General features: G+C 35.0%; 1 protein-coding gene and 1 long non-coding RNA gene across 2 annotated transcripts; one reads left to right on the top strand and one right to left on the bottom strand.

The window, feature by feature from the left end:
* Positions 1-218: 218 nt before the first annotated feature.
* On the top strand, positions 219-8,110 carry LOC113232457. Its single transcript, XR_003310624.1, has 3 exons — positions 219-282; positions 4,279-4,369; positions 7,876-8,110. It is a non-coding gene; the product is annotated as an uncharacterized LOC113232457 (long non-coding RNA).
* A 9,873-nt stretch (positions 8,111-17,983) lies between these two features.
* LOC113232456 lies at positions 17,984-23,197 on the bottom strand. The gene is made up of 3 exons (XM_026467196.1): positions 22,768-23,197; positions 18,803-19,086; positions 17,984-18,092 (listed from the first exon to the last, which is right to left on the bottom strand). The coding sequence occupies exons 1-3, from the start codon at positions 23,149-23,151 to the stop codon at positions 18,035-18,037; spliced, it is 726 nt and encodes a 241-aa protein (XP_026322981.1). The 5' UTR covers positions 23,152-23,197; the 3' UTR covers positions 17,984-18,034.
* Positions 23,198-26,088: the final 2,891 nt, after the last annotated feature.

The following is a 26,088-nucleotide window of genomic DNA, read 5'->3' as shown; positions in this document are numbered from 1 at the left end:
TGACGGAGACTCATTGTCTGTTAGGTTTCGTTTTCTAGTAATATTTTCTTCTGACACGCTTATTATGGGACTGGGAATATCTTTGAATAGTGACTTTCAATCACAGCCTTGCGAGCACCGTTAATGGATAGATGTAAATTGATAATATCTTGGATTTAAACTTAATTACATTCAGAAGACCAGGAACCTAACATCAAGGGAAGATGGAGTGCACGAAAGGAGCTTCCCCGCACGACGTACCATTCCTTTCCATTACGTCTGGTGCACCCTGGACTACACTCGGTGAGTACCTTAGGTCGATTGACAAATCCTTTCTCTACGATGGTAATGCTTAGGTACCTTATAATGTATGCCACTACACGAAAAGAAGACAACAGTTGCAACAGGAGCATTGAATAACTACCAAATTATGATATTTATTAATTTCATTTTAAATATTCTACAATTTAATTCTTTTACAGCATCGTGTAGTTATTAATTATATAATATTTAAAAATTTGGGAGCTAATACAAACACCGGTCAGCGTCTATTGCGCCGTATTTCTGGGATATCTAGTTTTGACTAAATTTAAAATTGCCTAGATTTTGTTTGACAAATACAAAGGTCTCACAAATATTCATTGATGGCAGGGTTAATATCTTCAGATTTTTAAGTAAGCAACTCTCTTGTTGACTTATACCAAATATTGCCCCAATACCAATAAAGCCCTGACACATATCTTGTGAGACACCAAGATTAAAGACAATGAAAAAATCTATTGATATCGAAAATCCAAGATCCTTGGAACAGTAATTACGTATTCGTTATACTAAAATGTTATATCTGCATAAGGACAATATTGTTCAAATTAACCTCGAATTGCTAAAGATGACCACCGCGGCGATGCAGCTTGGTAGAAATATCCTATTAATTTGAGACAAAATTATCACCACACAACAATAGCCAATAAATCTCACTTCTCTCAGCGAAAGCGAATAGAATCGAAATGACCAACACTATCCGATTGTTATTAATGTTTGTTAGGTATGTAACGCACTATAGCATCCTATGTTACTCTTCAGACGTGAAAGTGTTTTTGTTTTAAACATATATAATGTGTCAGTAGCAGTAGAGATACTTGAGGAAGAGCTCATCCAGGGAAGCAATGCCACCTTACCCCTTTCTGCCGAAAAATGGTGATGTGAGCAAATCGCATTCCGATTTTGAAAGGTGCTGGTGAAATTATAGGCACATAGGACTTGCCAACTTATATTTAGGCTCCGAAGTAATTTAGATCAAATTAGATAAATAGTTAATGTAGTGTCATGTCTGGAAATCAAAGTTAGGATGCTGAATACTGATGGTTGGTTATTACTCCACCGACAAGTGCCGTAAAAAAAGAAACAAGGAGGCACCGCAAATATCGATGTCGATTAAGCTTGAGGCGGTTATATTTTACCACACTTGTCGCATTAAACCGATAAGCCATCAACCCTGCCGTCGGTTGTTGGCAACGCCGTGCCGCTATCGTCTCGGACAGTGGGCATATAAAATGTGACCTTCGTAGTCTTTCGGCCGTCAACGCCACTATTTGGGCGTTAACGCTATCGTTTGGGCGCCGATCAGTCGTCTTCGACTGCGTGCGGACAGCGATCGGAAATCTCAGGAAGCAAATTCTTTGCCAAACTGTGTCGAGTTGCTTTGTACAAGCCGATGAGAAATGCACAACGTCTTTTCGCTCGTTTATAAGCTTTTTCTTTTCTACAAGATTCTAATACTCTAGAAAGAAGAAGAAGAGTATTAGAAAAAATGTGAGACCAGTAAAGCGTGAAACACACTGACAACGGGTGCGGGTCGGGCGCGTGTCGGGTCGGGAGTACAGCAGGTGTATTTATATGGACGATAACATATCATGCGCTGGCTCGGCACGGCCGCAGGTCGGGTCCCGTTGTCGGTGTGTTTCACTATTTACTGGTTCGTTTTGAGGCAGGAATAAGTAAAGTGGCAGTACTTCCCTCGACGAGCTCTGCTCTTACTAAACCTTCTTCCTAATATCCCAAAATAAATATATATATACTCGTTTAAAGTCGTTTTTTCTTTTAACTAAATACTAAAAAACTCACACCGTGTTTAAACTTCGTATGAACTGAATAAATCCCCCCTCTACAAATGCTAACTATCGGTTAGAAATTATGTTAACACAACACCGCCGTGCTAGAATTCTAGATGCAAGTTCCATGGTGTTCTCGAAGGAGAGAGGCTATCTTTGTATTTTATCTAAATTAACAGTCTATGGTAACTTACGATTCAAAGTACCTGCTTTGTAGAACGTTTTAAAATAGAATAGAATTACTAAGAAATACGTCAAAGAAAATTCTAGACAAGGAACTTTAAATATTACCAGTCCGGGCATGAGGTAGATTGCATATCGGAAAATATATATTTTTTTATGATACCACATAACGGGACGAACAAGTCGTGCAGTTATCAGTGCCTATTAGAGCTTTAAATCGCAAAGATCTGAGTGGCACTGCAATGCGCACGTCACCTTAAAACATAGGTTCACAGATCCCATGTGCGTAAGTTCACCAGCAGTCTTAACCTTGAAAACTGGAACGCAGTAATGTTTAGATTACTGCTTGGCGACAGAAGTAGGTGAGGTGGCAGTATTTCCCTGGACGAACTCTTTCAGAAGATTCTTAGTTAAAGTCTTAAAAGACATATGTAGCTTTCAATTCGTCAGCAATTAGACGTATAAAAAAGTAGCTACTAAAATAAAGCTACTCATAATTGTGATTTCACACATTCCTTTAAGGATCTCAGATTCCGATATCGTATTTGTAGACATACAATTTTATCAACATAAAGTATTGGCAATCTTTACTAAAGAGTGCCATTTGAAATTAAGAAGCTTTAAATAAAAACCGATAAATTCAATAAACTTCGATTCTAATCGACGACTGTGGTGACCCAACGGTTGATACTGTGGGTGCTGTGAGTCCAGGGTGCAATTCTCGGTAGGACCAATTTGGGAAATGAACTTATCTAAAGTGGTTCTAATCTGGATGTTCTGAGACGTGCCCCAGAATGAATTCCGTTGCTCTGGTACTCATAATACAGGGAATTTCATATAGTCGTCCATTTAATTAGGTACTAAAGTAAATGTAAACAACATTGAGATGTCTATTTAACGAAATACACATTTATAAAATGATTTTTACTTACCTTCAAATACAAAATACAAATACTTAGCTTCATATTAAATTGCAAGCCTATTTTTATTCCTATTGATCTATACAGTATGTTTCAATAAAAAGACGTATCAACATTGTTTACATTTAGTCAGGCACTTAAACAAATAGACTATAGTTTGAGGCAGACAATCAGTGTGATTGTCAAGTAAATTAATAAAATTAATTTAAATTGCTGCACGCTATGGTTGTTTTTTAATCTTCTATTAAACTAAGGTTTTTATATTAGGGGATTTACGTTACACATAATTCTGTAATTTGAGATTGTATAGTTGATTTGTTTATTTTTCGCTTAATTTATTTATGAACTTTGTATTTCTATATGCCAGTATTCTAACTAAAAACTGAACAGCGATCCTGGAGAGCTTAGTGTATGTTTGTATGGAATTTATTTTTATTACACAGGGTTCATACAGTTATTTTTAATGAACACGCAACATTTTAAAACGCCGACAAGCCTCAAATTAAAACCGACAGCTTTTTATTCTACTACTTTCGAAAACTTGCGATTCGAAAATTTGTTCTCGTACACATGCATTTGCTGTTATCGATAAAATATTTTCCACGAAAAGAACTATATCGATAAACTCTATCGATGCTCCGGAAGGAGAATTAACACTAAACAAGTCGACGCTGGAAAACAACATTGTCGTATCTTGCACGTTCAATATTGATGTTGTATAATAAAAAAAATATAGTCGTAACATCTTGGCCGTTAGACCAATAAATGCGGATTTTTTTCGGATTCCAAATATGTAAAAGAGTCATTTTCTCAATTTTTCTGGATAAGACATGATTGCATGCCATCGTCGATGTGCATCTATATGACAGAAATGTCATTTTAAGCGGCTAGAAGTAGGTACCTAATAAATTTTTATACAGGTTGGATTTTGTCAATTGTTGTATAAAAAAATTTGTTTTTATATCTTTTTTAAACATCAGAAATTATAAGTATTATGAATTGGTAATTCTGGGAATACATGCAATGTCGTAAATCTGCTTTAATTAATAATTTTGATAAAACAAACCTTAAATTCTTTCATGAAGGAGGAATTTCGGCCAAAGGGTGTCATGTAACGATGTTTCCGAGGCCGGCTACCGGACACCCACATTGCGTCACACGTCGCAGACAATACTTGTAAGTAATTCGTGTTTTATTATATTGTTATGTATGATAGTCTATAAGGTATGTATTTATGGGTCTTTGTTACCTAGAAATAAATAAAATAAATCAAATAACCGCAATTTGAAACAAAAATTAAGTATATAACAAAATTATCTAATCGTACCATTAAGTACTAATAACTTAATGAAGCCACATGTCAAAATTGCTTTTGTCACAAAAAAGTCATAAAAATAATTACGAACTTCAGTTAGTAGTAGATAGTAGATTGAAATCTTTGACTGTACGAGTATACGGTAGTTTTGTAAAAATAATATAAATATTAAGACGAACGACGCAACGCCAATGTCCAGTTGAAGAATAAACTACAGGGGTTATAGTAAATACTTCTTCTTTATATTGAAGATGGTCAGCATCTGTCATTGTGTTGTCACTTGCATGTCCCAGTGACATCTCAGTTTTTATTATTTCTAAGTGTATTTTATATTAACACAAAATTTTTAGTTTTCTTTTCAGCACTATATCTATTCTACACATGTCTAATTACCTTAAAAAATACTTAATTTCCCTGACAAACATCTTCAAAGAGACATCTTCTGCCGTTTTTGGAATATAGTTCCCTGAAGGACGACTAAATACACATACGATAGCTTAGGCTATTCTTCTCGTGTAGTATCCAAACACGCGCATTGCCATCAGTAGCATTGCAAAAAGTCATAGATGCAGTTGTCAAGGTTCAAATTCTATCTGCTTAGACATAAGATTCAAAAATGGCAATGGCATGGTCTGAATATAGTGTAACAGATGCAGCCAAAATATCAGACTCCATTACAGTTGCAGCAGCTGTGATAAAGGACTCGATAACAGATATTGTTACAGAAATATTGACTGAACTTGCAAAAGAACGATTAAACGATGATTATGTAGAACAAAAAGTACTTTTACTGGGTTCAAATGCAACAAATATAACGAATATAACCACCTCCGACTTTGGTTAGTATGTTCAAACCACTCAGCAGAACACAAACGTATTCCCTATTAAAACTATATCCTCCTAAGAGCCAACAAACTACAATGAGAAAAGCTCTAAACGCCCAATATACATTCAAAATATAATTACATGCTTCAGGCCCGAGCTAGTATACCTTCAGTTTTGTATGGAAAACGTCTAGATACCTTATGGTCACATCACCATCATCACCATTTCAGTCTTGAATGTTCCTGAGACCTCGTTTCACTCCTGCCAAACTTTCCGGTCCCGTTTCAGTGGTCCAGGTTTTGTCCGCGACTTTTATTGTGTCATCGACCCATCGTGCAATTGGATGACCCGGATTTCTTCGACCTGTCCTTAGCCACCACTCCGTCAGAGCCTTAGTTCAGCGGCCATCATCACATCTAACCAGATTTCCCACCCAATTTCACTTAACCTTCCAGCGGTCGCGCGCGGTCTTAAAGACTCCAGCGACCTTATTTTAGTCATTTTACAAAAACTGTAAACAATTAATGGTTGCGCGACCTTGATATCCTCGAGGGGGTGAGGTACTTCCCCTTAGTATCCCTGTGACATTCGTCGCAAGCGCACATGTATTTTTGTTTGCGGTCTCAGATTACGGGCGTGACCGGTCTTATTCCAGAAATTTCATGGAATGAAATTGAAACCTGGTTGAGTATTTCATGCTATTTGCATAGAATCAGAACGGCTAGCAGAGATGCTTGATGATGTCAAACCATTGCTACTGATAATGAGTAGGTTATCGTACTACTTTATTTTGTTTTCCTTTTTTATTTTATAAGAATTGAGATAGTACGTAGAACATCACGAAAAAACATTCAAAAATAATTGTGATTTTAGAGTTCCTACAATATTGTGCAATTGCGGACAATATTGATTGATCTCGATAATAATCTATTATAGTGTGCTTATGAACGACTAAAATAGAAAATTTCATCTTGTTTTCTTATTTTGTTGATTTTTAACCGACTTTAAAAAAGCAGGAGGTTCTCAATTCGACTGTATGTCTTTTTTTTGTATGTATGTTACGCGATAACTCCGGTATTTGTGAACCGATTTTGATGATTCTTTTTTTGTTAGAAAGAGGTACCCACCTCTATAGTGGTCCCATTAATTTTGAAGAAAATCATCCACCTCTAAGGGTGGCTGTTCACGCATGAGATTCATTTTTATAAATAGCGCCAAATTTTATTCAGGCGTTTTTCTCTAGGTAGGCCCCCGTTTTGGGGGGAGAGTCCCCACATAACCCCTGAGTCTCCGTGGACTTAGGGGTATCTATAAAGATTTACCCCGCCAAAAAAAAGTACACAATGGTTGAAGAGACGGGTCGTCAGGCTTTTGCTATGGTCACCTATAGCGCTAAATTTGAATGCGGTATTTTCATTATATGTCGCTATCTCCAAGATCCTGATCCCCGGCCGGGTTAATACAGAAAAATAACTTTTCCATATAGTCTCGGACCTGGGTGTTTGTGGTACCGTTGTAGTTTCTGATTTCCATAACACAAATGGTTTAGTTACTTACTTTGGGATCAGAGCAACGTATGAGAACAACTTATTTAATGTACACTTGGCATTTACATGATCATAGCAATAATATTGTCTGGGTCTGTATCACTTCACATATCATGTACATTTAGATGCACATGGGGCCTTAGGAGGATAACAGTAATTTTTTTTTACAGTTGTGGCGTTCACTTACTTCCGTTTGTTTGCCTCAGTTATGGTTATATTAATAGCTGCATTCTTAATTTTCATGTTGATTATGACCTTTTTTTGTACATCATTTTGTGAGATGGCATTCTGTTCTTGGTGCTGCTGTGGACGCCACGTACCTAGTTAGTTCAAATTCTTTAATCTATTTGTTAATTCTGATCATTCTACTCAGTCTAGTACGAAATTAGTACATAGTAGTAAAGTAGCGGTAGTACTCCTTATTAAGGTGTTTGTCCAAGGAAGTATTGCCATCTTACCTTCATGACGGCGTTCCGGTTTTAAAGGGTAAGGGGCTGCTAAAATTACAGACAGGCACATGGGAATTGTTAACTTAAGTGTCAGGTTGACGGGCGCAACATCAGTGCCCCTCAAACCTTTACAATTTAAAGCTCCGAGTGGCACTGCAATTGCCATTGACAGGCGTGCCGCTTACCACCAGACACTCGACTTGTTCGACCCGTCACCTGACATTTCGGCATCAGCGGTAAATATAAAACGTAGTAAAAAAATGCTGTGTTTCATCAACCATTCGTCACCTTTTTTCACATAATTGTGATCCAAACCGCTAGTCAAAATAATCATTAGTAAATAACTAAATTAAATGTAAATGTCAAATTAAATTTCGCACGTTATTTCCATAAAACTTAGAGGTGTGAGCCCTGATTCGAACCCACCTCTGCTTGAGAGGCAGTAGGTCAAACCATAAGGCTTACACGGCTTTTTTACATTGTTATTGGCATTGTTTCTATGTTAATTAAATTAGTGCACTGAAATTATTTTTGTTTAATTTACAGGTGACGAATGTCGACCATGTGAAACTCAAATCAAAGAACTTCCTTGGAATAAATAACACACATTTCTCCGTGAGGGTTGCACATAGAAATACATCCACTATCAGAAGATATTATTTAAAAAAAACACCACGCTTTATAAAAAGATATTCATCACAGGAACCCAGCAATAAATAAATATTAAAAATTGCCCACGAACACTTTTTAAAATTTCAAGGAAAACCTACCTAACAAAAATATAACGGAAAAGGAAAAACTTTCAGTAAAAAAAATAAGTAATTATATTTTAGAAGAAAGAAAAAACAGAAAAGTTGATGTTAAATCTGTGGTTCTAATGATAAGGGGTACAAGTCTAAAAAGCCAACTTTACAAGGAAAGCGAAAAACACTACGCTTAATATTATTTACCTATAAATAATACGCGATTTACCTTTTTTTATATTTGTTTTGTTTTTTCAAACAAACAAAATAACAAATTCATTCAATAAAATAATTTGTAAAACTCAATGTAAAGACTGTACCACCTCAGTCAACCGTGGCTATGGGACCTGTAAAGGGCCCGAATCGTCGGTTTGTTTGAAAAAAAGAACAAATATACGCGATTTAAATCCGGAAAAACAGTTTCATTTCCTATGTTTAACAATCGCGAAAACCTAAGAACTCGATAATACCTTAAATTTAATTTTTCAAAGAAATTCCAATTTACACTATGTAGGGTTCACAATTTTTTTTTTTAATTTTTAATAAATCTTATTTAATTTTTAATTAAAAATAGAATTTAGAATAAATTGAAACAATATATAATATTAGTACTGCAGTCTTAGGTTTGCATGGGATTTTTTATCAGAGGAAATACTGGATCTCAAACTGGTGATACGGAGAAACCATCATCTCTAGAAATTAAGATGTTTTTTAATTTCAATGGCCTCTCGCAGCATCCTGGGTAGATAACTTCTTTTGCAAAGACCTGGGGTTTGTCGAACTTGATTGAATCTGTACTTTTGGCCAAGATATGCTCGCAAAACAGTTCCAATTATGTACTTTGAAAAGGATGGTAATGAATGGTTAACCCGTCCATGAAGAGTGACAGTACGGTTTACCCCATTTTATTAGATGGATTTCACAAAACAATTACGTTTATACTTTTAAAAACAAACTAATAGCACATGTTAATGCTACAAAATGCACCTGGAGTCATTTTATTATGGAACGCACCCAGAGACTCAAAATCCGTGAAGACAGAGCGAACTTGAAAACGCAGTAAGCATATACCGTGTTATATTTTTTAAATGAATTATGTTGTATTTATTTAAATTGCGTACACGTTTTTTACACTTTTTACTTTCTTTTTACTTTAATTTGTTGAAACGGGCATTTCGAAAAGGGTCCACTGAAAACCAGCGCTGTAGCTCCGATGTAGTATTTGCTGAGTTGGGCCCTTTTCATTGCAATACACTTTTGGTCATGTAGTCATAATACTGTACCTGTATTATGCTGAATACATTTTTAACTTTCTTTCTTAATTGTAAGCATAACAATGTGACAAAATTCAGCGATTTACACTTTATATTTTTGAATTTAAGCACTCAGCATAAAAACTAGTAAGTGACATTTTTATATGCCGTACTTTTGCGTCCATGAACGGGTTAAAACCAAAATCTATGTACCTGAGTAAATCAAAATTTCAATTGATTCAGTCCTTTACCACTCTCCAGTACAAGTAGTTGATAAAATAATTGGAGGAAATACGCAACAGAAATATTCTTCCCAAAGGAAATTATATTGCAACACATCCATTCTTAAACCTTTTCTACTTCTAAGTAAGCCATGGGCTATAGTGCTGTCCTTGACCTGGCGGTAGAAAGTGGTCAGTTCAGTACAGATTCCACATCCTGCTATCTAACCGTCAAATACCATCACTGGAATGTGTATTGTTGACTTACTTTACAACTCGTGTTTTAGATTTCACGTGGGGTGCAGCGGCTATAGGACTCAGTAGCGATCGTAAATTATTCAAAAGTGTTAATGGAATAAAACCAACATAGAATTGGACATTATTAAAAACATTCCTAAGGTTGTAAAAATATTTACTTTTGAAACCAGCTTTTTAAATTTCATCTACAACGATCTGTGGAAAAATAGTGAAAGAGAAGTCGAAAACTGTTTTTGTACGTTTTTAACTTTTATTACGGATTGCACTTTTATAAGAGAAGGATAAATGAAAAATAAATGTTAATATAATCATGTTACATATTTAATAACATCAATAAAAGTTCCTTTGTTATGTCGTTTGTTTTCATTAATACCATTAGTAAAGTTGAAGCCTTTCTAATTCCAAGACAATTTCTTTACAAGCCGATATTGTAGCTAACCCTATCCTTATTTTTACGACACCAAGTGACGGGGCGAACAAGTCGTGCGCCTGGTGGAAAGCGTCACGCCTGTCCATAAACAGTAATGTCAACATTTCTGTGTTCCGGTTTGTAAGGGTACAAGGGTGCTGGTGAAATTACAGTCACATGGGACTTGTCATCTTATATCTCAGGGTGACGGGCGCAGTTCCCCTCAGATATTTGTGATTTAAAGCTCTGAGTGGCATTGCAACTGTTATGGACAGGCGTGTAGTTTAGCATCAGGCGGACGACTTGTTCGTCCCGTCACTTGATATTATAAAAAAAGTCTAAAACAACGACGGTACCACAAACAGTCAAACGAGAGACAATATAGAAAAATTTTTCGACATTGACCCCGCCGGGGATCAAACCTGGGAACACAAAGATGGCGACACTATGAAAAACGGTGTGCAGGCCACATGATCACGAAGGTCGTCCTTACATATTTTGATACCCTAACTTACCCCTATTTAGAGGTTGTTCGTTTACGAATACGTGTTTATTTTGTATTTAAAGTATCTTAACCAAATTTAAAGCAAATAGCACCTCGCGTTAAAAAAATTCCATACAAACTTCGATACCCCATTTCAGTCCTATTTAGAGGTAGCTTAAAAAATGTCACGTCAATCTTTTACCATTACCGTTACAAAATATTTATATCAAGCATAAATAATTTAAGGATTACGAGTTTTCATACAATATTTTTACTCTTATTCACCCACTTAGGTAGTGAGCAGGGTTTCTTAGGGGTTGAATTTCGAAAAATCCGTTCTTAATGCGCTGCTATACTACATTACTACTTATTTATATAGATTGATGTTTCCGGACTGTCTTTCGTTATACAAACTGTGTATATGTGTATTACACAGTCAACCTGCTGATTTCACTGTTGCTTTTACTCATTTTTACTAGGTGGCATTAAAACAATAATATTCCTTGTAGAAAGTGGACAGAGCAAAATTCTACGAATCTCATTTATCTCTTTCTTGTTGACTCATGATGATGTTTGGCTTACAATTTTATGACCAACTACAGGCGAATAACCTGCTTTAATATCGCAAATTGACTTAAAATAATTCTAGACCCACTGTTTTTAATGCACTTTTTTACCAAAAAGAAATTTTCAGATTTTTTTGCACTGTCTATTTTGACGCTTTCTAGGTCAGTATTTGGTACTTCGTTAATATCGACAACTTAGAAAAAATTCCTTCGATCCGGCTGGATTTGAACCAACATCTTCTAGCAAACCGAGCTAAACGCTGTGTGAACTAAGCCACGGAACGAACCAGCGGACTACGAATTTCTCTATTTGTTGCAGATCTTTCCATTTTGTTTTTTAACGACTTTTTGCTATGGAGCCATCTGTGAGAAGTCTATTTCTTCACTCAGCCAGTCAACCTTTACAGCTATCGGTAGCTGACTAGAGATGTCGCTTTAATAATTGTAATTAAGTTTATTTAATGTCAATGTAAATGTATTTGGTAGTTAGGTAGTAAGTTCAAACGTGTAAGCTTCCTCTCGTTTCATCTCATCCTCTGCGTTTTTCATCGAACGCTAGTACTTCCCTTTGTTACCGCACATAATTATCACCGTTTCGAGCGATCTATTTAAATATTTTTAATTTTGTACAAAAGTAAAATCTGATGTATTAATTAAAAGTCACAAAACACTTTTCAGCCGGGCACTTACTAGCGAGCTTTAACCGTAACCGTTGTATGTTATATTATCAAAAATCATAGAGTATACATGGTTCGCCAGTTTGCCACGAGCGGAAAGCGTGCAGTTCCCAGTGAGCCGTTGCTAACCAGGTACTCATTCTAGCGATTGAAGACTGTTCCACCCGTACACACTAGAACCTCGTTACTGTATCTGTCACGTTACAGTTCGCTAATGAGTACTCGCCTTTAACCTTTACTAACCCTAAAACTATTCAAGAACCACAGATGTCGGTAGCGTGTTCTATTCCTTTTCTATACGCATTAGGAAGGAAGAGGCGCTTTGTGCAAATGTGTGGTATGTGAACGACGTAAGGATAGAGTAGTAGTCTGATCTGGCTAACGCGCCGCGAACGTGCTGCATGTACGTGCGCTGCACGCGACGCGCGATGTACGCGTGCTGCATGCGTCGAGCGAAAACAGGCGCATTTGCGACGCATTCACCTAATCTGGACGCACATTAATAAAGTCATACGCCAGAGAACTTATTTAACTGCCTACGTGACCGAACGGTTACCATGCTGGTCTGCCACGCAGGAGTCCCAGGTTCAATTCTCGCGGCGGGAGAAATATTTGTATGGCCTACATTTATTTATCTCTGTCATAATGTTTGGGTGTAATTTGTGGTCGTCTATAGGAAGGATAAATTATCTGTACTTTTTAGTCAACCGAAGAAGAAACGATGAGGGTGCACCTAACTTAAAAAGTTCCTGCGCACTATATCCGAAATGTATGGGAGGATTTTTAATATACTTGTTTGTCTCGTCACTTATGATGTGACAAACCAGTCGTGCCTGGTGGTAATCGACATGCTACCCATAACAGTTACAGTGCCACCCAGAGCTTTAAATCTGAAAGATCTGAGAGGCACTGCCACTGCGCCCGTCACCCTGAGATATAAGTTGAGAAGTCCAATGTGCCTGTAATTTCATAAGCACCCTTACACTTCCAAACCGGAACTCTGTAATGCTCACATTACTGCTTGGCGGCAGAAATAGATAAGGTGGCAGTACTTCCCTGGATGAACTCTTTCACTACTGCTACTACAAATTTTCATTATCATACGAGATTTAGGAGCTGTTTGTTAATATGAGTCTAGATTCTGGTTTCTAGGTCTTTGATTATTTATTTCAAACTTTGTAGTCTACGCCGTTAGCTTCCCGATGCAATAGCCCAAGAGAGGAGCTTTTTTAAGTTTATCGTCCGGTTGCAAGACCTTCGTGTCTTGTCCAATTTCAATTAAAGTTTGTTTTAAATAGTTTTTATATATATCACAAATTTGTATAAAGTAACACTTCTCATTTTTAAGTAAATCTGTTAGGCAGCTTGAAATCAAAATCGTTCACAAATAAAACAAGTACTTAAAAATCGGCAGTTAAAAACTGCCAATACTAATTGGTCATGTCTCATTAGAAAAACATCTCTATAAAAGATTTGTAGCACCCTAATTAACGTCTTTATTATCTACGACGTAAGTAGCTTATCGGGTCAGCAATATAATTGATGTATCCGACCATAACAAAGAAGGTACAGCAGTTGATATAGCATCATAAAAACGTAATACGCTATGGCCTATTTAAATTTACATGGAAACTTTCACTAGGAGGTCGATGACTTCAAATCGAGAGAAATGTTCATACAGAGGCATCTGTTCCTTATAAGGCATTGATTTATTAGATTCATTTGAGGTTATAGAACCTCGGCAACCTTTGACTTAAGTCTAATTTTTCAAAAATGACAGGTACACTAATACATAAATTATCGGTTAAAAATTGTGATTTACTTGTCACAGACCGCCAGCCATATTTGTTTATCATTAACATTAACTGTTTCTGCTGCCGAACGAGGACCAAGGTGGTCTGCCACTCAGAGGTCCCAGGTTCGACTACCGGGCCGGGAGAAAAATTTGTATGGCCTACTATGAGAAATAAATTTCTCTCGTGAGTTTGGGTGTAATTTATGGTCACTTGTGTGTGTTATTATAATTATTGTCTTAAAGAAATACTGTGGCTTTATATATTTTGATTTTGTTAAAAATTTTGGATGACCTCAGTATCCAAACAGTTTGCATTATGGGCGCCCGATGCGGACGTCTCGGGATCGATTCCCGATAGGACCAATTTGGGAAATTAACTTTTCTGGATTGGTTCTGTGTTCCGAGTCGTGCCCCGGAGTGAATTCCGTTACTCTGATACTCATAGTCCAGGAAATTCCCTAATATGAGACCAGACAGTTGGTGGGGTTATCTGGCACATTTCTATTATTATTAAATAAATACTTATATAAACAACAAAATACGATATATGCGTATTAGATTGCACAACACTTGTAAAATCTAAAACTGTATTAAACATTTTATGAATTGACAAAAATACTTAGCTCGTGGTAGTTACAAAATACTCTCTTTAAAAAAAAGATTTTGAGTAAATAAAAAGAATGAACTAAACACAAGGACATAAACACAACAAAAAAACACGTACGTGTGTGTATACTTCGATACACTTCATTGCCAAAAAATCGAAAAAATAGGTCACCACTTACAATTTCATCTATCGTACCATTGCAAATATTTTACATAATTTTTTGGCAACAATGCATATAGTTACATTATGCATGAGTGTCTGTAACTATTCAATGTATGTGTGCCGGAACGGATGCATGCGACCATGTGGCGTAATGGGTGGCGTATTTGAATTTTGGCGAAAGTTGTCGTAAATTTGAGAATTCATCGCAGTTAGACTAAATTCTTTACAGCTGAGTAAGTATTTCGAAAATATCCTAAATAACATGACAGTTGAAAGTGGAACACCACATTTTGGTTAAATAATGTAAGTACTTTGAAGTATTTTAATTTGTTCCTGTGTAATTTTTATATTTTCAATAGCATTTTTATGAAAAAACTGACCTCTAAAGTTCGTGTGGTTAAATCATTTGCCAAATTTTTTTAAAATTGGTTAGCGGAAAGTGGGTGAAATCCAATAAACTGGATTCATCCCCTAATTTACCACCCTTAGAGGTGGAATATTTTCTTCAAATTTGAATAGGACCACTACTGATGTATCCTCCTTCCAACAAAAAAAGAATAATCGAAATCGATGCATAAAATGTTAGAAAACTAGCGTAACATACACACAAAAAAATAATATGGTCGAATTAACAGCATCCTCCTTTTTGTTAAAAATATTACAACATTTGCAACTTTGTACAGATGTTTTCTACTAATTCCTTCTATTACATTCTTTCAGTCAATTTTTAGACACTAGCCAGGTATTCATGAAGACTTACGAGATGAGGTAAAGCGCAATAAAATATTTGCTCTTATAATTATAACAGGGGTTAAATTATGCAGTCGCCGTTCTATATGTTATATATAATAACATTTGTTGAAACAAAACATGGACCCATGCTATCATGTACAATTTTGCTATGAGTATAACCTAATTTACTATTTTGCTTAAGATCAATAGTTAAGGGAAATCCACAAAACCGTGGTACTTATTTTCGACTGCTTCTTAGGAATAGAATTCTTTTCATTCTAGATAATTTTATTTACGTTTTTTATACACTGAGCTTGACCTTAAAGTTCAATCACTGCGTCTATCGTTGGCATAAAAATCCATTTTTCACTATAAGAAATGATACGGTCTAAAACTTCTTTATCCCTGAGTTGATGCACAAAACAGCGCAAGCTTCAATGTGCATGGTCCCGTTGTAGTTTGTATAATTCATCTGGTACCCATTTTACTAGCTTTTTTATTTTACCAGTCAGTATTGCGGATGTCAAACCGTGTTGTTAATTCCTTCGTATGGTTGCTATGTATCAGCTTCTGTAATAGCAGGCAACTCATTCTTCGGCTTAGCTTTTGGTCGTCCATGAGGTTCATTTGCTGTGCCCGTAATTTCACCAACACCCTTACGCTTCGAAACCGGACATTACTGCTTGGCGGCGGAAATAGGTAAGATGGCAGTACTTCCCTGGACGAATTCTTTCACAAGGAGCCTACTGCTACTGATATCTGCTCCAGAGATTTAACAATATTCTTCTTATAGTGCCGATGGCATACTCTATAATGCCTGCCATAGTATTGAAAAACTTTGCCAATCGGCGTAAGGTACTCGCCAATTATTATCCACAATGCGCCAGACTTGTAGGAAAGGAATGGTACGTCGTGCGGGGAGGCTCCTTTCGTGCACCCTGAACAGTATAGTTGTTTAATTTTAAAGGAAATACAAAATTAACAAAAAAAAAGAAAAACGCCAAAATTGGAATTCTGAAATTCTCTTAAGATGTTATTTAAAAAAGTTTCTAATCTGAATCATACACACAAAATACATTTGAATTTAGAACGATATGTATATAGAAGCGAGTGCGTGGCAGTGGAAATGGCATCCTGTTGATGTTTGCCCATCAAAACGACGGGCAAACGTCTTCAGATTATACAAGTTTAAAGTTTTGGGTAAAAAACACTACTGGTAAAATTAAGTAATGATTTGTGCATTTGCCTAATTTAAATATTTTAATTTTTGGAATTCAATTATTTAATTTTTTAACTAATTTTCAAAATTACGCATTATACTCAATACTTATGTACAATTACACATTAAGTAACAATACTAACATAATTTTAAGGCTTTCTTTTGTAAGTAACACCATTGGTGGGCTATGGCCTGAAATAAATGGTTCATTATTATTATAGAAATGTTTATCCAGTATACATTCGATTATTATTCATCCGACTGCAATAAAACTTTAATGAGTAGTTACAACCACCAAACTTTCTGAAGTATTTGAAAATTTTAAATTATCATGTGGGCTAGTCATTTCAACAAAAGTGTCTAAAATGACGGTTTTTCTGCAGATTCACTTCCGAAAAAAAAAACAAAATCCGAGTACAGTTACTTTAAAATAAAATGACCATCGAGTAACCAACAGTTTATTGATAACATTGGGTTATGAATAAATTAATAACATTAGTGAATTGACTGGAACATTATGTTAAATTACGAAAATATAAAACAATGTTGGCTTATATTTACATTGCATTGAGCACCTTTTAACTGAGACTACAGAATAAATATGAGATCCATACAAACTAAGGCAATAACAATAAATGTAAGATTTAAAATAATACTTGGCTTTTTCAATACATCTTGGATATTTTATATGTAATATACTAAATAAATGCATATTTTATTTACATATGTACATGAAGATATAAAAATTATTTGTATCATACTATACATATTTTTTACATAAACGTAATTTTATTTATATATTCAATGCATACGTTAGTTTAAATACATATTTTTACTAATATTTATATTTTGTAACACAAAAATATGTAACATTTACCAATACCGACAATGTATATTATACTACTTATATATGTACATACATTTATTATTATACTTATAATAATACACATACATATAATACATAATATAGAAAACGTTAAATAATCAACGGGCACTTTTCGGCAATCGAATAAATAAATAAATTAAAGCAAAATCCAAAGACTCACGTTATAAATACACCCATAACACATACATACATACACTTATATTAATTTCTCGTTGGGTTTAACTATACCTTTCAGTAATTAAGAGTATTGTGGTACAATATAAATACTTAAAGAAAATCTCTTAACTAATTTTCTCATGAATCAGTCTCAATAAAATCATGTCCATACTTACAAGCCATTTGTCGTCAACCCGATTTAGAAACGAACTGCACAGTCCAGAAAGTATAAAAAATCCCGTCTGCACATTTTAATACTGACCATGTTTTATTGCACTCAACTGTATATTTCGTTCTAAATACGGATTCAAATCTGATAAGATTCGAAAATGAAATGTTCTTATTTCGAATTTGACTATTTAAATTTGGAACCGTGAATATCCGGATTCCATAATTCATAATCTCCGGATGTTGTTGTTCGATAATCATATGAAACTGTATATATACATATATTTATATTTATGTAGTTTTGTAGATGAGACTTTACGATTTTTCCCTTATTTTGCAAATAAATTAATTATTTGGTGGTATTGTTGGCTACTGTTGTGCAGGAGCGTACGCGTTGTACGCTAAGTCTTGAGCCTTCTCCATTGACCTGGAAATAAAAAAAATATTTTAAAACATAAAAATGTACCTCATATATCAAGATTACCGAAGTTACGGAAAGAAAATAATTTTATCAGTAGAAATTAATTTAAATAATCAATAGATTCAGGCGTTTATTTGCGAAAGTCCATGTTAATAAAAAAAAAATCGTGCAAAATAGGGTGGGAAAATTAACTGTATGAAAAAATATTCAAAACAAGCTCAGCTATATTGCACGATTTCACTTACACTGGGTTCGCAGACTAGCAAATTAATTAACTTCCATTTGTTACTAAAAAAAAAGTGTTTCGAAGTTTAAAAAAGCCAAAGCTAATAATACTTAAGTAAATTAGATTTATTGGCAAATATCATCCGCATTATCACTACTGGATCTTACTTACAGTTGTGGCAGAAAACGCTCTTTACATACTTCGACTCTAAATTTTATGTTCTATATTTATAAGGGACGATACGTCTGGAAACGTAACATAGCTTTGAAAACTCTCGTACAGGGTCTATAACACGTAAAACTTGAAATTTTTTTTAAATTCAACTCTCTGCCACTTGCAATATGAACAATCCAAAGTCCACAGTGTCAAGCTGGATTTGCTTTTGACCTACGATAAAAAGCTGTATTTATGTTAAATAAACAATATTTCGAATAGTTAGGCTTAGATACTTAGGTATAGGTAAAAACTCTCGGTGGTTCCAAACCCTTACCTGCTCCATCCAGAAGCGCTATGTCCTGCCGAGACAACAACCTCGTGAGATTCATTGTTGCCGTTATGGGAAAGCAGTTTCTTCAACCCAATGATACCGGCGAGCACCAAGGCCAGCTTAGACACGATCAAGGCTTTGCCAGCGAGAAGGGCTAAAGCACCAAAGGCCAAAGGCACCATGAACCCTCCGATCAGAAGGGGGATGGCAAGGAGTGGAGCCAGCTTCTTGCGACCGCTACGCTGCCTGCCTTCTTCACGCACTTCTGTGCTAGAAGGGAATTTGACCTGTAAATAATTGAATAAATAGTTAAATTCCAAGAAGTCGCTATACAGACCAGGCTCAATCTACGTTACCGCGGATGGGATTGGAAGTAAATTTTAATAGATTAACGTGAAAAATAAATACGCGCCCATAAACTGGTCGCGCGCCTTCCGAAAAAATCTCGCGCGTTTCCTTATTACACAATTGTCATTGACAATTGACAAGTTCATTATGCAATATACATACAATTTCGTTACAAAAATATCCTTCCCGTTCCGTTCCGCAGCGATATAAATGGAGCCTAAACCTTCAACTTGACCACTTAAGTGACTTTACTAATGATAAGTCATATAAGAATATTCTTAGTACCATTATAAAGTTTTTCATTAATATGACCTAGCCAATAAATAAAAAAGTAAGTCATTTGAGAACATGTTAGTAGTGTTGGCCGTGAAAACAAGTTACGTAGTCTGGTTTAAAAAAAATATTAATTCGGCAATGAACCTTATAAGTGATATAATAGTTGCATACCAGTAAGTTATAATCGTATCGAAGTCCTCTACGAGCGAAAATTAACCTATCCCGCGTTCCATTTCAATGACCATGTCGTTATGTAAATTTATTATAAAACTATAAGAAATGTGTTTTGGCTCAAAAAATGTATGCTAGTTCCTGTTCCAGGAAAAAAGAAAATATCATAAATATAAAACAGTGTTTTTGGTCATTATAGCGTTCCGTATGACTTTATTACACCGATTTCCTGTATAACACACGCAATAAAAAAAAAGTTGTCTATTACCGGAAGCTTACTCTAAAAAGTATAACATAGTGATTGCATCATTTTGAAGAACGAGTTTAGTTTCTATCATAGATGAGTACGAGTTTCTATTCCTCTTTTATAAGTTATGTCATTCAATGTTAATTTTAAATGATACTTTATATTAATTTTCTTTCTTTTTGTAATTTATGCCTACATAGATTAAAATAATTTAGTACTGTTCGGAATTATACTGGATTTATGCGTATAGTTAAAAAAGTGTAATTTAGTAATCAGTTGCAACTCGTCACCAACGAAAATGGTTTTTAATAGTATGTTAAAACTTCACAGTGTTTTTATATTCCATGTCAGTATTAAGTAATTTAAGCGAACTGAATAATCTATTGTAAAATAGTTCATTGAACTTTAATTAAAATCCAACCAAAGAATAAATCACTGTTCTTTCATTGCATTGTCATTGATTTTGAAAATATTTAATCTCAGTCCAAAAATTCATGATTGATTAATTAAATTGAGACTAACGGGTCTTAAAACCACAAACTGAAAGATCGTGAAGATAAAATCTATGCAACTAATTAATTTTTCAAATGCCGTGATGTCAAACTTGCAGTATGCAAGCACGTTCTTAGTATAATAGCTTACATCCTGTTAAAGACGTGTTTAAAGAAATTGGAAGAAATCCAGCTAGTCATATTAAAGACAGCACGTTAACAACTGTCCACCAATTAACAGAAACCGTTATTAGAGCAAAGTAGGCCGGTATAAGAAAACTGTTTAATAGAGTGTGACCGGCGAAAAAAAGTGAAGATGCATTAATTGCATGCAATTATAAAGATGCAACTGAGAAAGCGGTCACGGTTACCGATGCGAGGTATGTGATGACTTTTTATACCCGCAAAAATCAAATGAAAATCTATATCGTGATTAACGAGAACGATTATGTAAACATGATTTAGTTTTTGCATACATTGATAGCAATTAGTTTGTAATGTTGGAACTTGTAATTTGATGTTTCGTGAGATCGTTACTAAAGATTTTTTAGACGAATTGAGCAATGTTATTAGATTTTTTATCGTTAACCATGTGTCATTTGATGAAGTTGAATTTGAACTATTTATTATAGATACTGCATCATTTACTGCGTACGACAATAAAAAATAAAATACAATGGCAGTCTTCAAAAACGAGTATTTAATTTGGAAGTAGTATAAAGAAAACATTGGACTTTGATTTCAATTATAATTTTGTAATGTATTCTTTCAGACGGTTTATTTTTGAACCCTAAATCAATAGAAATTTATGTTCAGTGCTATAAAATTTTACATGATGAGTATTGAAACCTAGTTTGCAATAAAAGGCACACTATAACTAGTGTATTTTTGAGGGGTGACCGTGCTGATAACAGTAGTATCCCAAACTATATTGAATAGTTTACTAATTCTAAAATTAATTGAACTTCCGAGTTCCTAGAATTTGGACTTCGTAGATTTTTCTTATTTATGTCAATAAAGAGTAATGCGTCATACTTAAACTGATATAACCTCACAACAATATACTAGACACGGACAGATTTTAACCGCATACTCACTAGTCCATGGACAAACATATCAGGACATTTATTTAAGGTTTTTTTAATGATAACAAATTGACGAGACGAAAAATTGAGCATGTCGCTTTATACCAAAAGCGACATGCCTGATAATGGCAGTTACAATGCTACTCAGAGCTTTAAATCGCAATGGTCAAAGGGACTCTGCCGCTGCGCCTGTCACCAAGATATAAGTTGACAAGACTCGTGTGCCTTTATTTTCACCAGCACCCCTTACCCTTTGAATCCGGAACGTTCACTCGGAGGCAGAAATAGGTAAGATGGTAGGTAGTACTTTCCTGGACAAGGTCTTTCACAAAGAACTCTACTGTTACTAATATTGTGTCATAATTGATCATGCGATATGGAAATTCTTCTCATTGTAAAACTAACGACGTGGTGTTTTTTAGATCCACTATTATTACTCTTATTTATTATAGACTTATTGGTAAAAGATGATTTTGCCAATGGTTCTAAAAGTCTATAAAAATGCAATTTGGTAATAATATAACTTATATTAACAACAGGTGGTTTTAATACCACCGACACTAATTGTCTGCCCGTCTAGTATCCCATTATAGCTCTAAACGGCAAGCTTTATATCTTTATGCTTAGCATCATGAATAACAATTGCTTCTATTGTGTATGATCTAACATTACCGTCATTACTTATGTCAATTATGCCATTATCATTACTTATGTCATGTGATGTAAGTGAATTTATGAGTTCTGCATATTTTGCGACCCCTTTAATGGTTAAGGTCTTAATAAAATGTAGAAAGATATTGATGTACTTTTTTTGTGTTAACTGGGACTTGAATCGTAGCTATTATAGTAACTATAAATTTAAGGTCACTTAAGACTAATTATAACAGAGGAAAGTTTACGCAATATTTGTCGTATCATTAGTGTGACGAAAAGAAATGATACTTTAAAAATACTAAGAAAGATGTTTACACTCGTCGTAGAGAATTTCTAACAAAATTGCAAGAGATGGGAAATTAATAAAAATAATAATTACTTACTTATCATTGTTACTATAAATACTGCTCCTTTTGCCAATAACAATATTAGTGTAATAATATCAAATATATCACCATGCTACTGCACAGATAAGTTACTATGTGCAAGCATTAAAAGAGTAGGTCCGGTATCACGCACTGTAATATCACAAAGTGAGGCTTATCCTATTGACCAAATATCATTCTATGAACTATTTATGCGAGTATTATGATATTCGGACAATTATTTCTGCTCACTTTGAATATTGTTAGTAATGTACATATATTATGTTAATAAAAAAAACTAGGATTGTTTTGAATCAAAGAAAAGATTTACCTGGACGGAATGAGACTGGAAGAATCCAACGATTTTGTCCAAGATAAGGTTGTCCAACGAGCTCTCATCGAGACCTCTAGGAATCGCCTCCTCCACTTCGCTATCGATCTTCGCATCTTTCTCCTTCACCAGTGTGACTCCACTTAGTAAGGAAAGTTCCTCACTCTTCGTTAATCTGTTCAATGCCCTCGCTAACTTCAGTTTGAGGCAGGAGGAGATTTCAGTTGCACTGCAGTCTTTGTAGGTTTCGTAGGCGAATTTGAGGTCTCCTAGAACGTTGTCTTCTGAACTCCTGGCCTCGTTTACTGTATTCTGATTGGTGGAGGCTGTCCTGGCACTGACGGCCACAGCAAGAGTGAGGATGAGGAGGTAGTGTGGTGACATTTTGACGTCGTCTGCTGCCGGTGCCGTACTGTGTTTTGAAGTGGAGCAACGGCAGCGTTTATATGTGCTTAGTTTCACGGTACAGTGGACGCTGCATAGGGATGCGTCGATGCATTTATTCAGTTTGAACAGTTGGAGAAAAAATACCACGTTTTAATTCTAAAAATAATATTTACTGCAGTTACCTATAATATAAGGTTGGTAACGTGGTACTTTTAGATAATAGATATCAAGAAGTTTCTTACTGGCGAAAAACAAAAATATTCAACATCTATTACTGTCAATTCTCATAAGATGCTAAATTTCTGTGAGGCTTCATATTTTATAAGACTGTTCTGTGCTTATGAGTACGATTAAGTACGAAAATTTGATGATGCTTAACTAATAGTTCAGGAAATCACCATCTCATCTGAAAAGAAAAAAACACAAAAAAATTTTGGTTAAATATGACACGAACAGAACCTAGAACCTATTGATCCTTGATTTTGAAATCAACTGTTTAGTAGAATAAAATCTATAACATATAATAAGTTTTTTGTCTGACTGTACTTTTCTCGTAGTTGTCAAGTGTACAGACACATCTAGACCAAATAATGATATAAATGATTCAATAAATCATTACCAGTATCAGATTTATAACTTTCGTCGTACAAATCTAATAATGGAAAGACACATCTGCAAAATGGCAACAGTTCAGAAGAAAGTTTACAAACATAAAAATTCTACGAATGAAATTAGACGATAACTTTTATACTTAAGTATGCGAGAAACAAATTTCACGTTATACATAATTTGTTTCACGTAGTTTGATTTGTTTTGATGATTTTCATGTGATAAAAGCTCTTTTAACTTATTAATCACCCGTGGCTTTATTATACCAACGTTAATTTACAATAAGATAGCAGCATACCCAACAAACCCAAGACCTTCTCATTTAGAAGGCAAACGGTTGAGTTTTCATCTCAATACCCTTTACACCAATACATCTCAGCTGTCAAGTTAGATGCAAATAGCAGTAGCTCCTTGTGAAAGAGTTTATTATTTCTAGGGATTATTACCTAGGAAAGTACTGCCACCTTACCTATCCCTGCCGCCAAACAGTAATGGCGTAATTTTAAGCTTAGTTTCCTCTATCTCTACCTAATTGCGTTGAAAATTTATATAATGTAAGTATTGCCACCGAAAACCGAAACTAGCGAAAACTAGCCTCAAAATTACCCAATGTGAGCATTATTGCGTTACAGTTTTGAAGGGTAAGGGTGTAATTACAGGGCGAATAAAGGGCAATGAATTACATCACCCTTTATACTACAGGCACATAGGACTTGTCAACTTATGTCCCGGGGTGACGAGCGCAGGGATAGTGGCCATTAGATCTTTGTGACTTATAATTGGGATTTGAGCGATACAGCAACTATTACGGGCGTGTTGGTGTGTTACCACCAGGCCACCAGGCGCAGGACATCAAAATCAAAAATCAAAATCAAAATAATCTTTATTTCATAAGTAAGTATTATTACACTTGAAATTGTCACAATGGTTAAACTCTCGCTCATTCGTAAGGCAGATTCTCCTGAGAAGAATGGGCAAGAAACTCTATGGGATGCTCTTTGGAAATAACATTTTTACACATTCAATATTTACAATATAGTTTTTTGTTTTCCAACATCAAAGATTGAGACTACCTCCAAGAGTTAAAAGGATCACTACCACGAATTTTTATAATCGTAGTACGCAGAAGTACTTTAGTATAAAGTTTTTATTTCACTATAGTTTTAAACCTCGTGAATGGCAAATTTTGTGTATAATCCGGAATCTTGTTATAGAAGCTTATACATTGCCCCGTAAATGAATTTGTTACTTTGTGAAGACGACTATCAAGAACAGATACGTTATTTGTTCGTCCCGTCACTTGTTATCATAAAAAAATTGTATTATGACGTCAGAGACGCTAACCTAAAAAGGTTTGGCTATTTGTAAAGTTTTCTGGGCTTATTTCCGACTTATTCCAAAATTTCCTTCAACGTAACCTGACCACGTACAGATCTCTGTATGTGGTCTGTATCTGTAGTTATAATAGTCTAGGTCTGGAAATGGAACTAATATGGGCACTTTATTACTGCATTTCTCTCTTTATAAAGATGACCTGAGCCGAGAATTAGGACATGTAAAATTGGATACAGTTTGCTACACATGGTATTCAAAATCCTTTCTTCATTCTATTCTATTATACCGTCTCAGACCTTCTCAATCTTTATTATGTGTTGTGTGAATAGTTTTATAGTAATATCGTTTTTATAAAGCCACCTGTAATGCCTAGATAATATATCTATAAGACCAGAAACCATTAATTTTCTTTAAAAGTAATTGCGTTAAAAATAGCTCAGTCATCAATAACGTACACGTTTGTTTTATACACGTGAAATCAATTACATTTTTTTTAAATTGAGCCCATAATCATGAACAACAAATGCTACTACTTTCCATTGTGAGGGACATTTGTCAACTATTAGCGATAAATTATACGATAAAATTATCATACGTCAAAAGTGTCAAAGTCAAAAAGTCATAAAAATAATAGCAACTACATGAAACCAATTTTGACTGCCTCTATGGCCGAACGGTTACCGTGCCGAACGGCCACACAGAGGTCCCAGGTTCGATTCACGAGTCGGGAGAAATATTTGTATGGCAAACATTTATTTTCTCGTGAGTTTGGGTGTAATTTGTGTGTGTCCGTGACACCCACCACACAGGGTTTCCCCAATGCGGGGTTGTTGGATGTGTACGTCATTAAAAAAATATATGTGCGTGAAATGTTATAACTTTCCTATTTAAGCATAAAAACATTACGGACCAATTTCGTTCGTAGAATCTTTAAATATCTCTCGTGAAAAGTTATCATATTGCAGTTGTAGCTTTATTACAACAAGGGTG

The sequence above is a fragment of the Hyposmocoma kahamanoa genome, unplaced genomic scaffold, assembly GCF_003589595.1.
Source record: "Hyposmocoma kahamanoa isolate Upper Pololo Valley unplaced genomic scaffold, ASM358959v1 76, whole genome shotgun sequence".
Taxonomy (NCBI): domain Eukaryota; kingdom Metazoa; phylum Arthropoda; class Insecta; order Lepidoptera; family Cosmopterigidae; genus Hyposmocoma; species Hyposmocoma kahamanoa.
The sequence above is the reverse complement of the archived record's forward strand: the minus strand, read 5'-3'. Positions and strand labels throughout refer to the sequence as shown.

Coding starts and splice junctions, on each gene's coding strand:
- LOC113232456 (XM_026467196.1), bottom strand. CDS start 23,151: ATGTCACCACACTACCTCCTCATCCTCACTCTTGCTGTGGCCGTCAGT. Junction 19,087..22,767: donor TCCAGTCTCATTCCGTCCAG/GTAAATCTTTTC, acceptor AATTATTTACAG/GTCAAATTCCCTTCTAGCAC. Junction 18,093..18,802: donor AGCGCTTCTGGATGGAGCAG/GTAAGGGTTTGG, acceptor TTTTATTTCCAG/GTCAATGGAGAAGGCTCAAG.